The sequence below is a fragment of the Trachemys scripta genome, chromosome 5 (assembly GCF_013100865.1).
Source record: "Trachemys scripta elegans isolate TJP31775 chromosome 5, CAS_Tse_1.0, whole genome shotgun sequence".
Taxonomy (NCBI): Eukaryota; Metazoa; Chordata; order Testudines; family Emydidae; genus Trachemys; species Trachemys scripta.
This window is the reverse complement of record NC_048302.1, coordinates 27,848,978-27,865,196: the sequence shown is the minus strand read 5'-3', so window position 1 is coordinate 27,865,196 and position 16,219 is coordinate 27,848,978. Positions and strand designations below refer to the sequence as shown.

General features: G+C 38.7%; 1 protein-coding gene across 1 annotated transcript in view; it reads right to left on the bottom strand.

Annotated features, from left to right (window-relative positions):
• LOC117877851 (B-cell scaffold protein with ankyrin repeats-like) overlaps positions 1-16,219 on the bottom strand; it is a 56,235-nt gene that overhangs the window by 22,540 nt on the left and 17,476 nt on the right. Inside the window, exon 3 of the mRNA XM_034771418.1 lies at positions 430-498. Within this exon, the coding sequence (XP_034627309.1) occupies positions 430-498 (69 nt within the window). The remainder of the gene's footprint in view (positions 1-429; positions 499-16,219) is intronic.

Here is a 16,219-nt window from a genome sequence, read left to right as displayed (position 1 = left end):
TTGGGCTGGGACCAGCAACTCATTTTACATGGGCCACAAAGCAGCCATGAGATAAGCTTTGGTCACCTGCTATTGACTCAGGCAGGTTAGAACTGATGCACGGCGTACGTATGAGCCACCCAGTTCCTCCTTTTTTAGTTTTAATCATTATAGCGAAAGCTGATAGAAAAGTGCACAGTCATTTTTGCTTTTTCATATGTATCCAAAAAGCTTTTATAAAGCCCCTCACTGATTTGCTTTGTTAAAATAATAACTTTTTATTTATTTGAATTGATTTTTATAAGCTGAAATACTATTGGGGATTTAGGCCATCCTGGTAGGAAAAAAAAGATATTAAATAATCCAAGAAAAAATCAAGCCAGAGCAAAACTCTCATAGTCCCATTAAGGAACATCAAGACAGTTAAAATAGCAAAATGAGGTTCCACACCTTGTTTCCTGAAAGCATAGTACATCTTCTCGTTATCACTCTGAGTTCTGGTGCCCTTTTGCTGAAACACTGCAACAAAATTAAAAATGTTAGGAAGCTGGTCACAATTACACAATAAGGAGATAGCTCAATGCTTATCAGAACTTCAGTGTCCTGCAAGGTAATTTTGGACCATTGAAAATAAGATGGAAGAGAAAAAACTCTCTCTCTCAATGTATACCAGTAGCATTTCTGGAATTTGCTCATGTGAAAGAAGAATGCACAAAAAGTAATGCTGTGGAAAGGAAACTGGGTGCCAAAGTGATATAGAGTCGTTGGAAGACTCAATGACAAAGCAGAATCAACTTCAAGTAGTTGAAGTCCAAAGAATGAACTCTTTTGCAAGCACAAGAAGGTGCAGGAACAAATTCAGATATTTATGAAAGAGAAGACTAAAAAGGTGCTAAAATGTGCAGAGACTCAGTGCAAGTGAAGAGCAAAACACACAGGAAAAAAAAAAACTTCTATTGGAGAATGTCTGGATGTGCTTTGCCAGTAACAGAGAGAAAAGACAGTACCAGGAAGAAACATGTATTCCGCCTTCCATTCAGGGTCATTCAGAGAGACGAGAAAAGAAAAGCTAGTTCTTAATGGTGGAAAAAGTTTCACAAAATCACAAAAGGAACAGAAAGCCTGTTTATAATGAAATGATTCCAGATCATAGCAGTATATTAAAAGCTTTTGAAAAGCAGGCCCCCTGAACACAAATGGGCAAGGAATCTTTTAATTGTGACCAGAGTAAGGAGAGGATGACCAATGAAGAATGTCCATAGATGTGTAGTAACACTGCTTATTATGACCAAAAAAACAAACAAACCCCACAACCACCTATGGATTCCTTCGTTAGGACTGGAAGGAAGATAGCCTTTGTAAAGCACGGAAAAGGGGTTATTTGTCCTCTTTAAGACCGCTGTAGTATTGCAACCTGAGAACCTTAGCACCACTACTAGTTAATCTGCCCCAAGAACTATTAAGAGTGCACAAGCTGTTAGCTACTACAGCTCTCCTAATAACAGTTTTAAAACTGTACCTCTGTGTGTGTTTGGATTTAGCTTGCACTGGACAACACAGCTACTGACTACAAAAATACCCAGATCTTTCCTATGAAACTCTGTGGAGAAGAAATTTTTTTTGTACATGTCTAATCATGATTTTTCTTTTAGCCCTTTTGTGAAGTTATGTCTTTTTACTACTAATTTGTAAAGTTGTTTTGTTGCATAGAGAGATATGATTTTAGCCAGCCACAGAGTGCCCGCATATTATGGTGAAGGGTATTTTAGAAAACAACAAAACAAAACAACAATAATTAATAATAAATAGACACATTATCACATTAGTGACATATAATTTGTATTACAATGTTTACAAATAATTGCTAAACATCATGGGCCTGCTTTTGAGCTCAGTTAAACTGGTGCACATATTGCGTTCTATTGATGCAAATTGAATTACTCCAATGAAGTCAATGGAGTTAACATTGTTTGATCAGAATTTGGACCCAAGAGTGAAAGGTATAGTGCAGCATTTAAAACTTGTCTGAACCCATGGAACTCCAGAATTTTAATTCCATCTCTGGGACACATTCTGTTTATTGCACTGGACAGGTTGTTTAACGTTTCTGCCTTAGCTTTGCAACCTGTAAAATAGGGCGTAATTGTTGGCTGCCTCACATGGGGAACTGAAATGATTAATTAAACCATTTTTTAAAAGTATTTTGGAAATAGAAAACATTTATGTTAGTGCTATGTACTATTACTTATAACAGTAAACAGAAGAAAACAATCTAAATGAACGTGAATTAATAGCAATTGCTAATGTTTGTTTGTCCTTTCCTAATTACCAGCAATTACAATTTAGTTGGTTTCTTAATCAGAAACAAAATTAAGATGCAGTAAATGAATTCTGCAATTTACATATGATATCTGCACAATACACAGTGCCGAATAACGTATGTAATACAACTATATGAAAAAGAATGTGTAGTCACATAGAATTCTAAGGATAAAGCATTTGAGTCCCCATCCTACAAACATTTAACATGTGAGTAATTTTATTCATGTGAACAAACACATTGAGTTCAGTGGGACTATTTAAGTGCATATAGTGCATTAAATTGTGGGCCTGTAGGCTTAGAATTGAGGGCACTCAGCATCTTTTCATGCTCAAATCCTATGAAGCAAAGCTTTTAAGCACATGCTTATCTTTAAGCATGAGTACCCCTACTGAAGTCAATATATTTCTGTATTTCCAAGGCCTCTATTTATTTCATCTTATCTTTTTCATATTCTAGAAATTGATAGCCAGACCTGTAAGAATCTAATCTCCCCCCCCCCCCGTTTTATATCATCCAGGAGCTTTTCCATTATGAGACTATCCCATACTCTTCTAAGACTAAGATTATTGTCAGAAGGCTCCTTTCTCGTCCAAAACACTGTCAAAACGCAGATCTGATGCTATCAAAAGATGTGAGCAATTTTTTATTATGGAGTGGCTAGATCTTTTTATTTGTAAGCCCCCAAAGTTTTACTAATAGATCCACTGGTAATTTCTCTTTTGTTCTGTTCATGAAGTTTAAGATAATTGACTAATATTCCTGTGCTTAGGAATTTTTCTACCAAATATAGCTAAAGGCATGAGTTGTCTGACTCATCTCTGCAGATTTCCTTTAAAGGAGAGGTTGTCAGGTACCACTTTAATAGCACTTATGATTATTTTCTTTTATAGTTACACTTACGAAAGAGGAGCTGCTGTATGGCAAATAAGAGACCACAGCTCTAGGAGCCAGATCCAAAGACCAATAAAGACAAAGAAAAGATTACCATTGGCATCAGGGGGCTTTGAATCAAGACCACAGGGAATTTTCTTATCTATAACTTTCCCACTTATTAATATAATTATGTTTGTCTTCAATGGCAAGTGTTGGAATAATTAATATTTGAAATTATTAATATTAATATCAGAGACCACCTGACTAATTTAACCGTAAATTCCTTTATTAAGGCCAAAGGCCAAATGGTATTTTATGCAATTGCTATAGGCATGCCTAACAGCTTAAAAATAAGCAGTCACTACACCCAATACAGTAACAAAGTATTCATAAGCATGCAATCAGTATACTTACAAATAGGCCAGAGCTAGGGAAAACCATCTCATCCTGGTGAACTCCAGCATGATCAGGTAGGATCTTACAAAGAACCTTGAGATTCATGGCTCTCTTTGTACCTGCAGTTAACTTGCTGACTTTAGCAAAAACTCAATTTCCTTCCTCTAAGGTCTTCCTTATCTCCTCGCCCCTTCTTGCTCACCAGCAGAACAGTGGGAAGGGTTGTGCTTGTTTCTTTTAAGACAGTTTTTCTTTGTCTTGTTACTGCAGCTCTTTATTTTATTAGTTACTTTTTAAACCATACATTCTTCCCACCTGACAAACAATAGCCAGGTTATACGTCTTATTATTCTCACAACCTTCTTTTACTTACTGATTGGGACCTTTTCTTTATTAGCCATGAATAATAAAGCAAATATATTATTTTCTTAACCAAAAAACCTAACTTTAATTCTTTTATTTTCTTAATTATCCCTACAGCAAGTTTAATAAAAGTTCATTATATAGTTTTCAAATTATGCCCTTGGAGGCTATAATTTTTTTAATCTCGGTGAGTGATCTCTTAAAGCCTACCTCTGTCAAGAATTTGAAATAAAATGTTTTAATTGTGTACAGTTAGATACTAATATATTTGTATTGAAAACTCTTTATAATGTCTTTGTGTCCATTATTTTCTCCCCTTTAATTACTTCCCCTCCTCTTTACAGGTTGACTGTTTTACAGGTTAATTTTTTCTCGTTTGTTAAACATGGGATGAGTATCTCCTGGGGGGAATTGCTGTTAGAGAAGAATCCTTATCTAGTCCCAGAATTTTAAAACAGATGGGGACCCTTTTCAGCAAGTTTCAGGTATTTTAATAAGAACATTATATATCGTAAAAGGTTACTGAAATCTTCCTGCTTCATCTTAGAGTCATAGGATTAGAAGGGACCACAAGGGTCATCTAGACTAATCCCCTGCCAAGATGCAGGATTTGTTGTGTCTAAACCATCCAAGACAGATGGCTAACCAGTCTCCTTTTGAAAACCTCCAGTGAAGAAACTTTCACAACCTTCATCTGGTGTTCAAGACTGCCTCCATCTTACAATCTTATCAAAGCCCATTACATTACATACCACCAACACTATATAATTTTCTTTAATTAACCCTGATGATCTTATTACACTAAATATATTGTAAAATAGAAAACTGCAATATTCTAATATCTTTATAGGGATTTCTATTGGAAGGATTTGAAAGAAGACCCAAAATGGTCATTTCTGCCATTAAATATTTAAAAATCTTTTCAGTAAAGGCTCATAATTTGCTTCATGTAATTTTTCCAGGAGGTGGTAATATTAGATGTTAATACAAATATATTTGCCCAATGGATTTTAAAGTTTTTTGTAAAGATTTTTGGGTAACCTAGTTTAACTCTCTTTGCTATATATCATCTTGATTGATCTTTCTTTTGTTACTATTTTTTCAGGCATCTTATACCAAAAATGATTAAAGCATGGCTTTTCCTAGCATTAACCTTTAATATGTTTGTTTTATGAACTTTATTGGATAATATTTTAATCTATTTAAGTTAATTTGCTCTTGAGTATGTTTGATCATTACATTCATGAGTTACATTCTGACTTGCTCACTATTAATGCAATTATTGCAGTTTCTTGCTGTTGCTGTCAGATTTGCCCTGTGAGGAGCAAAATGGTAATTCCTCGTTTGTGAATGAGACTAAGGATAAAGTGTGGGGAGGCACCAGAGGAGAGGAAGTTATCTTTGTCCAATAAAAGTGAAAAATTATGTCCTTGCATTAAGTGCACCATTTCCGTAGATGAAAACAGAATCTGTGCACGTGCATTTTTGGACAGAATTTGTCCCCAAACTTTTACACACGCTACTGTGGGGTTATCTTTATGTTACCAAACATATGGAATTATCTAAGAGGCATCTATTCTTACTAGGGACATTTACTTATAATGTAGCGGGCCAGGCCTCAGTGCCATTTAAGCTCACGACCTGGGCTTTGCACATGTGTGGGGGGTGGAAGTCATGAAGGGAGTGCCTCTGTACTGCAGGATGGGTCTTCAGATTGACCTTGCACAGAATGGTAAGGAAGGTGCTGATGGAAGCAAGCCAAGGGAGTGGCCACAAGCTTCATGTTCTGGGGAATGCAATTCCAACACTCTGCACAAGTGTTGTGAATACACTAAAAAACTGGACCAATGCCCAGGAATGGCCCTAGGGGTTTTGCCGACCAGGACAGAAAGTGGATTTTGATGTCACCCCCAAAACAAGCAGCTGAGCAAAAAACAAATGAATCAAAATGTCCAGCTGAGAAAACCAAAACAAAAAACCCAGCTGCGTAGTATGGAGCCCCCTGAATGTTGGCACTCAGGGTGACTGCCCTGCTTACCCACTCTAGAAGAGACCCATCCGTAGCTTCAGTTTAGGGGGTTAAATTTCACCTCTCTGACTCTCACACCTTTATCTCCATAGAGCCCACCTAGTCCAACTGCAGTATTTTCTCCATTGTGGGCGTTTTCTCCTATTTGTATGTATAGGGTTATTGGTGTTCAAAGGATTTTTTCTTTTTAAAGTAGGGAACAATAGAGTAACCACAACATAGAGGTGAAGTTGTGATTATTACTGCATAAAAAGGCATCTGTACTCTATTTTCTACCAGCATTGTTAAATCAATAGCTTGGGGTATGAGAATTAAGAGCAGAGTTTCTAGCAAAATCATCAATAGGGGAAATGAAGTGAGTCCAGGATGGGTACTCTCAACAATATCCCTGATTGGGAAGTACTTTAACTGATAGGCTTTGAGATTTCTGCTGAGCTTTGAAATGCTGGAGTAATCAGAAATGGAATTAGTCTTCCAGCTGTTGAAAGTAAAATCGTTAAAACCACTCTGCATCTTGCTGAAATGATTTCAGCTGGCAACAAACGCTCAGTGTGGGCGAAGTAAGTGAAAACAAATTAGTCCAATTTTTGGAATGACTGAAAAGATGTCTAAGCATAATGCTAGATATACAATGGACATGTACAGAGATGAATCAAGCAATTTAGTCTACCACCCATATGTTGTAACACAGGGGTGGGCAAACTTTTTGGCCCGAGGGCCACATCTAGTATGGAAATTGTATGGTAGGTCATGAATGCTCACGAAATTGGGAGTTGGAGTGCGGGAGGGTGGGGGGGGGCAGGAGCTCCAGCTGGGGGTGCAGGCGCTGGGGATGAGAGGTTGCTGGTGCAGAAGGGTGCTCTGGGCTGGGACCGATGGGTTTGGAGGATGGGAGGGGGATCAGGGCTGAGGCATGGGGTTGAGGCACAGGAGGGGGTCAGGGGTGCAGACTCCGGGCAGCGCTTACCTCAAGGAGCACCTAGAAGCAGCAGTATGTCCCCCCTCCGGCTCCTATATGAAGGCGTGGCCAGGCAGCTCTGCGTGCTGCCCCGTCTGCAGGCGCTGCCTCTGCAGCTCCCATTGGCCACTGTTCCTGGCCAATGGGAGCTGCAGGGGCTTCACTTGTGGTGGGAGCAGCGTGCAAAGCTCCCTTGCTGCCCTTGTGCCTAGGAACTGGAGGGGGCATATGTTGCTGCTTCCAGGAGCTGCACAGAGTGGGGCAAGCCCCCGACCCCACTCCCTAGTGGGAACTCGAGGGCCAGATTTAAACATCTGAGGGCCGGATGCGGCCCTCGGGCCTTAGTTTGCCCACCCCTGTTGTAACATCTGGTATACGGTTGAAGTACTATATGGGAAAGGGCTTGCTTGTGTGACAGAGGAAGATTATTCTGTCCTTTCCCACATAAAGAAGAATAAAAAGGTGCAAAGGGCATCAGTAAAAGAAACCCTCATTTTGATGACCAAGATATCATAATTTATTTCCATCCAAGGCAGGGTGTCTATTTTCTGATCCTCTCTGCTTCGGGTAATTATAAGAAGCTATGCACTTCCATTACACTTATTTATCCAACCTGTACCTACAATGATCTCTAAAATACTAAGAAGATGTATGTGTGTACATCTTTTCAATGTATATTCATATTATGGCTGATTAAGGCCTGTGTGTAGTGCATGTATGTCAAAAAACAGAAATCCAACTTAAACTATAAATGAAAAACCAATACACTTTACATACAATACATAAATACATATATCCCAGAGAAAAACTATGTCAAAATGGAGTTAAGATTGAGAGTACCTGTAATTAGTTTAGGGTACAATGCATTACAGGAATGTTATAATCACCCCCACCAAAAGCATTATAAACCCTGAAAATTCAGTTTTCCAGGTTCAATTTAAAAAGAAATACAAACATAGTAAGCATGAAAATGCACAGGTAGTGTACCTAAATAACCTTAACTCTGCCCTATAGTCACATTATGCGTTAACCATATGTTTATGACTAAGACATTTCAGAGTTTGTAATCTCAGATTAGATTACACTGATCTCTAAAGAAACATTATATTTGTTTTAACTCTCTCCCCTCCAAACCCCCCTCAGGTGTCACTACAAGACAGTTAAAATTGTTTAGATGCCCTAGCTGCATTTCCATAACATGTCTGGCATTCTTTTAAGCATGCATTGTAATCCAATTCACTTTCTCATGTAAGGGAAGCTGGAGAGCAAAAAAGCAGATGTAGGCAGATTCCAGCAGGGAAGAGAAACAGAAAACAAATACTTCAAAGCATGACTGCAGTGACACCTTGGAAAAATGCCAAATGACAGGGTTGCAGAATTACAGAATCCACAGGACCCTGATTGAGATGAACAGGACAGTTCACACGTGTTCAAAGTTATTGTTTCAGGCTCTGCAGATGCAGGCAGGAAATATTACACTATTTCAACCTTGAAAACTTGAACAGCCTACAGACTAGAAAATACTTTAAAAAATGAAATCTGAGATTCTGGAGCACAATTCTATGGCAAAGGGGACTTTCCACAGCGAATTCTTTGGCCAATAGGAGTTGGAGAATGTACACAGGACCCTGGTTATTGTATTCTGTTTGCACAATGGCTGCAGACTAAAGGAGGAGTTGGAATTTGGCTCCCTAAGATTTGCTCAATTTCTAATGCAAAACTGAAATAAGGGATTGACATAGGCAACTACATTTGAACTTTGAAAGATCAAAAATGTACTCAGTGATGACATCTTGAAAACAATAGAATTATGGCATGATTAACAATATAGTCACCTCAGAGAGAAAAAAAGCTCCATTATGAGAGATGTAAACTTTGATGAATTTAGTTAAATGTCTCTAATCTTATTTTCCTCTTTAGCTGTCTAAAATAGGAGGCTAAGACAAGAAAATTACTGATTGTTGTGTTAGCGACACCATGTCTAAAGACAAAAAAAAAATCACTGATGACATATATACAATTTGTGTTGATTTTTACAATAATCCACTATTGATATGAATGAGGCAACTTTTGTGAAATTGTGCTCTTGAGGATGAATGTGACTGAGTCAGAAAATCAGCATAATGTCACCTATTCAACACTTTCAGTAAAATATACACATGATGCAGCAGAAGGAGACAAAACGGTGGATATCACACATCTGAAATCAGCTTGATCATGGCTATTCAAGTTGCATTTATTTGTCAACTTCACTGAGTCTGTTCTTAGCAGGCTACCTATAACAAGAACTGCATTGCTTAGGAAACATTGACAATTACTAATCACAAAATTTGAAAAAAATGCTACACTGGAACACAGGGCTAAATGATAGTGTGAGTTAATTTATACACCAGGATTTTACTTCTTAATATCAACGTTCACATCTTAACTAGGTCACCGATCGGAATAAGTTTGTTAGTTTCAAACTTATCCTTACTGAATATCTGGTCACATCATAAAACAATCACACAATTAACTACAATGACTGCATCTGATCAAGAGAAGGCCAACAATGAAATAGTAGGGGTAGGTTACAACTCAGAGTTATGGTGCATAGCTAGATGTATGTACAGAATTATTTCTAGCTTTACTTAGTGTAATTATTTTATTACTTAAAGATCATCCCAGGTGTGCATGGCATTTAGAAAAATAAAACTGACAAGTTTCTTACCTGGGGGAGATTAAAATCTAAATTAGACAAAATACAGCAAGAGATGTCAGTAAACAGAGGACAGCAAGCAGGGAATATGGAAGAATAAGGGTTGACACAGTTAGGGGTCATGAGTTATACTGACTGTTATGTTCATATCTTGTTAGATATTTTTGGTTTCTTTTGTTTTGTTCTTTCATATATTTAGTTTGTTATTAACATTTGGAGCACTGCCTTGGAATGGAAGCTAGGGTAGAGGTCATCAGTGGAAGGCTAACAAAAAAAAGTGAATTTTGCATAAGGTCACTGGTCTCTAACATTCATAAGCCCAGTGGGAAAATTTGCACATTTAAAATATTAAAATAAAATTTTAAAAATCTTGGGGTTCACAAAGTGAAATCAACTAGGGTGAATGAAAAGTTATGAATAGTGAGGGCTAGACAGTTGCTTGGGGGACACACCCATCCACAGAAATAATGGGTACTCAGCATCCCCCCTCATAGTCCTGCATAGGCCACCTGGACCTTGGATCCAAGTGCACAGGAATAAGTCATCAAGAAAACGAATAAACTATCTAACACAGCTGAGCAGGTTGGGGAGGGTGTAATTTGCAGCTGGTATGCACTGTGCCTAAAGACACAATCTAGCCCTATATGAATCCACAACAAAAATAAGTAATTTCTTTAAAATAAACACACAGATCATAAATACTGGTCTAGCAACCACTTATTAACAGAATTTCAAGCAGCTAAAAAGACATCTTCAAAATAGTTGCAGACGTCATCTGATATAGAATTACTATATCAGTAATATTGTTTGCAGAAGGCCAAAGCACACTTGCTGAAAAAAAATAGTGTCATAATTGTTCATCTCAACTTACACAGATTGTCATCCGTTGTCTCATGTAACTATGTAATTAATTAGTCAAGAGCATCCTTAGTTTTTCTCAGATCAAAAGCATAAAAAATATTAAAAGGTATATCACCGAATAATGACAATGTGAAAACATTAATCCAAAACTCATTAGCAATTCTATTTCCAATTTGCTATCATACTCTGTCAGAATCTGTCAGATATAAGATGACAAATTTGGTTGTAAAGTACTACCAGAACCTTATATAATAATAGCTTATAGGGTTTTCCAGCAATAAGAGAATACTGGGGAAAACAGTCAAGTGGATTGATTAATCAATAGAATGTGACATTAAATTCCTGGGTGCTAATTACTTGCTAGGCAAGCGACCACCCCAAGAACTCTTGCTCTGCAGCTTCTATGGGCTTGGCTACACGTGTGAGTTAGAGCGCATTAAAGCAGCCCCGAGCACCCTAGCTGACTACCCGTCCACACTGGCAAGGCACGTAGAGCGCTCTGACTCCAGGGCTAGAGCGCTCCTGGTACTCCATCTCGCTTAGTGCGCGTTGGCTGAAATGCCCGGGCGTCAGTGTGAACGAGATGTTGCATTACTGCGCTCTGATCAGCCTCCGGAAACGTCCCATAATCCCCTTAAGTCAAGTGGCAACTCTTGCCATTGTTTTGTAATCGCTGCAGGAATGCCGATATCCCCTTTGTAAGCTCCGTTTCTGACAGCCGTCTGTTTATCTGCTCCGAGACAAAGCAACCATTACTGTGGAATATTGTGTGTGAGAGAGAAAGAGGGGCGGGGGGGTCTGCTGCTGTCTGAACTTACAAGACAGCATGCTGACATGCTCTCAGCCCCCCAAAAACCCACTCTCTCTCTCCCCACATACACACAACACACTCCCTGTCACCCTCCACCCCACCCTACCCCCCCATTTGAAAAGCACGTTGCAGCCACTTGCATGCTGGGATAGCTACCACAGTGCACTGCTCTCTGTGGCCGTTCCAAGCAGGGCTTGGAGCGGAGCCCGGAGCTGGAGCCCGGACCAGTAGGTTTTTGCCTGGAGCTGGAGTGGAGCAATTCAAAAATTTGATTGCTCCAAATCCCTGGTTCCAAGAGCTGCTAATGTGGCCACGCCAGTGCGCTTACAGCTGTCAGTGTGGACAGATTGCAGTGCTTTCCCTACTGCGCTCTATGAAGGCTGGTTTAACTCAAAGTGCTCTACATCTGCAAGTGTAGCCATGCCCTATTAGTAAGTAAACATATGATAGTTAGAAGTTGGAAGACCTCTCACAGTGCATCTCAGAAATATTAGGTAAATTATGAAAATGGAACAATTAGCTAAGTCTAAAACGTTGGATACATTTATTAGACTTTGGAGTCCCATTTTTGTTGTACAGAGAGAAGTGATACTGTATGAATTTGCTTTGAACATTATTCTATGTATATCTACATCTATAGCTTCTTCATTGCTAGTGAATGAAAAACGGCAGTCTTACAATGAAACACAGTGGGCTGAAATTTCTTGTCTGGTGCATGGCATATTGTTGACACAATGGGAGGAAATTACATCTAATCTTCTGCAAAACATATATATTAACAAAATAAATTTTAGCAAAATAAAAGTCTCATTCTCCTGTCACAAGGAGGGCATTTGTGTATGTGCATGCGTAATGTGATATCCACACCATGCTCATCTTTTTTGCGTGCTGCAGAAAAAGTCAGTGTGGTACTCCAAAATATGTTGGAAAAGGCCTTCCATCTGGAATTTTATAGTTCTTTTGCTTAGAAAATCTCTTATCTGTCTATACATTCTTCCTACAACATCCAGGTAGTTGCTACCTTTTACAAAAGTTCCTCTCTTCATTGTAGGCTTTTTCTATGTCCAAGAAGGTTACTATTTACTCTTTGGTTTTCAAGCTTTTAAGTGCTTCTGTCTCTATCAGTACAATGTAGTCAGTCACACTCCTACTTCTTCTGAACCCACTTTGTGTTCCATCTATGAGCCTATTTCTTTCTAAGTATGTTACTAATCTGTCTGTCATCAGTTTTTCCATAGTTTTACCTAAATATGCCGAAATGGCAATTGGTCTGTATGCCTCAGGCCCAGAGTGCATGTTGCTTGGTTGCTTCACTGGGACAATAATCACATGTTTCCAGTCCCTAGATATTTTCCCTTTCCTCTATATGCTATTGTTTAATTTTAGTATTATCCTCAGGCTTTCATCACCTAGTATGAAGTATCTGAGCATATCGAAGCTTATTTTTGTCCTTTCCTCATGTGGTGCTTTTGCTCCTTATCACTTTTTGGAGTTCCTTAATACTGAATTTTTCATTTAAAATAAGATCAACATCTTCCTCCCACCTATTCATTATCTCATAATTATCATTAAGGAATGTTCTTTTCCTTTCCATAATTTCTATCCCCTGAGCCTCATCATAACTGACTTTTTGAAACATGGTGGCCAAAATTTCTGCTTTTTCTTTGTTGGAGCTTATTACTCTATGGCCTTCTACTGCAAGGCTTCGTACTGTGTTGCTCTTATTCTTATTCCATTCACTTTCTGAAACTGTTTGTGTACCTCTGATGTATTGATATCTTTACATACTTTTCCACAGTATTTCCTCCAGCTTTCTCTTTTTGCCCTTTTTATAGCTCTATGTGCAAGTGCCTTACTTTTTTTTATACGTCATTAAGTCCTCACCATTTATTGCTTTTTGTTTCTTATATGCCTTGTTCCTTTCCTTAATTAACTGGTCACATTCCTTAAGGGGGAGAGATAGCTCAGTGGTTTGAGCATTGGCCTACTAAACCCAGAGTTGTGAGCTCAATCCTTGAGGGGGCCGCTTAGGGATCTGGGGCAAAAATCAGTACTTGGTCCTGCTAGTGAAGGCAGGGGGCTGGACTTGATGACCTTTCAAGGTCCCTTCCAGCTCTATGAGATAGGTATATCTTGTTCCACCACAGTATGCTTTTCTATCTTTTATAAAGGTTGGTATCCTAGGTGTATCCAGGCTGGCTGTCTTTATAATTTCCTTAGTAATATTACTACAGAATTCTTCAGTATCCTTACTTATACACTGCTTGCCCACATGTTCCTCATGTTAAAGAGTTTCCAATTTGATTTTTTCAGGTTCCAAGTGGGGGTATTAGTATCATCTTTGTATTTTCTCTTTTTTGATATGTATTGAATGTCAGAAACTGGTCACTACCCATTCCCTCCTCTCTGTAAATTTCCTAGATACATTTGCTTGTTACGTTACTAAAAGCTATTCCCAGGTCTCGGCAAGACAGGCTTCAGTCTGCTGCAGTGAACCTGGTAGGTCTTCTATCACGTAATATTACTAAATTATTATCTTCAAAAAATTGCTGTAGGACATTTTCCATTCTTATATTTTTCCAACTTTCCCACAGTCCATTGTGATTGTTCAGATCACTGCAGATAATGTATGAGCAGTTAATTCTTTCAGTTCTATAGTCTCTAGTTTTCTGCAGAGATTATAAACATATAGTTTGAGAGATGCAGAGATGTTTTGTATCAATATCTCAACAGCATTATACTTGATATTTAACTTTTTAACTCTAAATCAAGGCAGTTTAGATTCTCCTTAACAAAGGTGCAGACACCCCCACCCTTTCCTATTTCTCTAGCATATCTATATGTGTGATTTTAGTTTTTCTATGAGCTGAGTCATTTTTATGCATAGTATATCAGGCTTTGTTTTCATATCAATAACATTTCTTTAATTCCTGCCCATGTGCGATAAGACTATGTGCATTCCAGATAAAAATAGTCACCCCCCTTCTTGTAACCTTCAATACTTCCTTCACTTAGGAAAGTATGGAGATGTTCCTCTGATAGATTTCTACTTCATAGGTACTTTTTCAGCAGCTTTAACTATAAGTCTCATTTTCTATTTTCTTTCCTGTCTGAAAGAAGTACAATGTATGACTTCAGTCACAGATGCAATTTCTTTTTCTATAAGTAGTATATCATCTCATTTTACCCCAATGGCACTCATTACTTTCTTCTCAGTATTTTGTTGCTTGCTAATCACTGCCCCCAACTGGGTATTATTTGTCCCTCCAGGTGTCTCCTAAGGCTTCTGCATATGAGATGTTAATAATTTTGTTTTTATATTCCTTTAACTTGCTTTGCCTTGGAACATTCTCCATATGCTGAGCTGTGTTTTCCTTCACAGTTACATTTTTGTTCTGTCCCTTCCTTATAATTATCATATGAATGGTCTCCTCCAGAGACCTTGCTGCACATTAATTTCCCTTTGCAATTATTTGCTATGTGACCAAATCTTTAACACCTGTAGCATCTACCCTGTTTGTTTCAGTTAGGAATCCAGGTAGCTAACAGTTCATTTTTAGCTTTCTTAGCATCTTTGTCTTAAGGAGCTGCCCTACTTGTTAGTGGAATCCAAAAACAAAGAACAAGACTCCACCAGGTAGTTTCCCAGCTCTTACTATATCTCCAACACTTTCTTTGAACCATTCAACAATCATCAGGTGGTTGACATACCCTAACTTTCTCTTTAGCTAGGGATTTTACTGTTACATAATTTCCCCCCATGGCCCATTCCTGCCTTCCCACTTGATGTTCTTTCTGCTGGTTCTAAAGAATCTATCCTTTTCTTTTTCCTTGTTTTCATCCAGTTTTTCTCAATGCTTTCCCTATCCACATTTTCTAGCCTGGTTTGAGTATCATTTGTTATCACTTCCATCTTCCCCCTGACCAGCAACTTAGCCTGACCAGCTTTCCACTTCAGCTCCAGCAAGAGAGCCAGGTACATCTATCCAAATCCCTTGAGCCTCTTTGTGCTACAAACTTCCTAGCTTTATAATCACCATCCAGCTTCATCCCAGTTGGGCTTTGGTCATCCATTAAGCCTCCCTCTCTCTCTTTCTCAGGTGCTGCCAGGTATGTTATTTGGCCTCTTAGGCCCACACTAACCCCTTCAGAGCCTGTGTGAAGTACACACCTCATCACACCCTCCAAAGCAGTTCAAAAAGCGAGAAAATGGGAAGTTTCAGCAATTCTTAGTTTCAAATTACTCCTATTCCTCTCCACAAATATTATTGCTAGCATGTGGTCACTTATGCTGAGAGACAGTTAAAGGCATACAGTACTTGCAGATGGATCAGAAAGAAAACAAAATTATGTCTTATTTGGGATATGGATCCACAAAAGGACTTAGGAACTTGCACCCCCAGATTTAGGTGCTATTGCAATTCACAAAACTCCCTCTTGTCTGCTGTCTTAACTCTGTAGATGCCCAAATTCACTCTGTGCTTAAATTTCCACTGTAAAAGTTCCCTGGGCACCTAAGTTTTCACCTCTGGGCATTAGAGTGACCAACTGTCCCGATTTTATAGGGACAGTCCTGATCTTTGGGTCTTTTTCTTATATAGGCTCCTATTACCCCCCCATCCCCTGTCCCGATTTTTTCACACTTGCTGTCTGGTCACCCTACTGCCTGAGGCAGACACCTGAGTATTTATCCTCACACCTAAGTGCCAGCGCGATCTTCAAAGACGGTCAAGATAGGCCTTCCCCACTATGCTTGATGAGGCAAAGGGACTTGAATAGGGGTCTTCCACCTCTCATGCGAGTGCCCTAGCCACAGGGTTATGTGTCTTTCTCACTCTAGCCCAATTAATATTTAATTATTTAATACAAAGTAGCATTTTTTCTCCCAGAGGACTGATGAAACTGCACCCTTTTTTTTGCCTCAGATG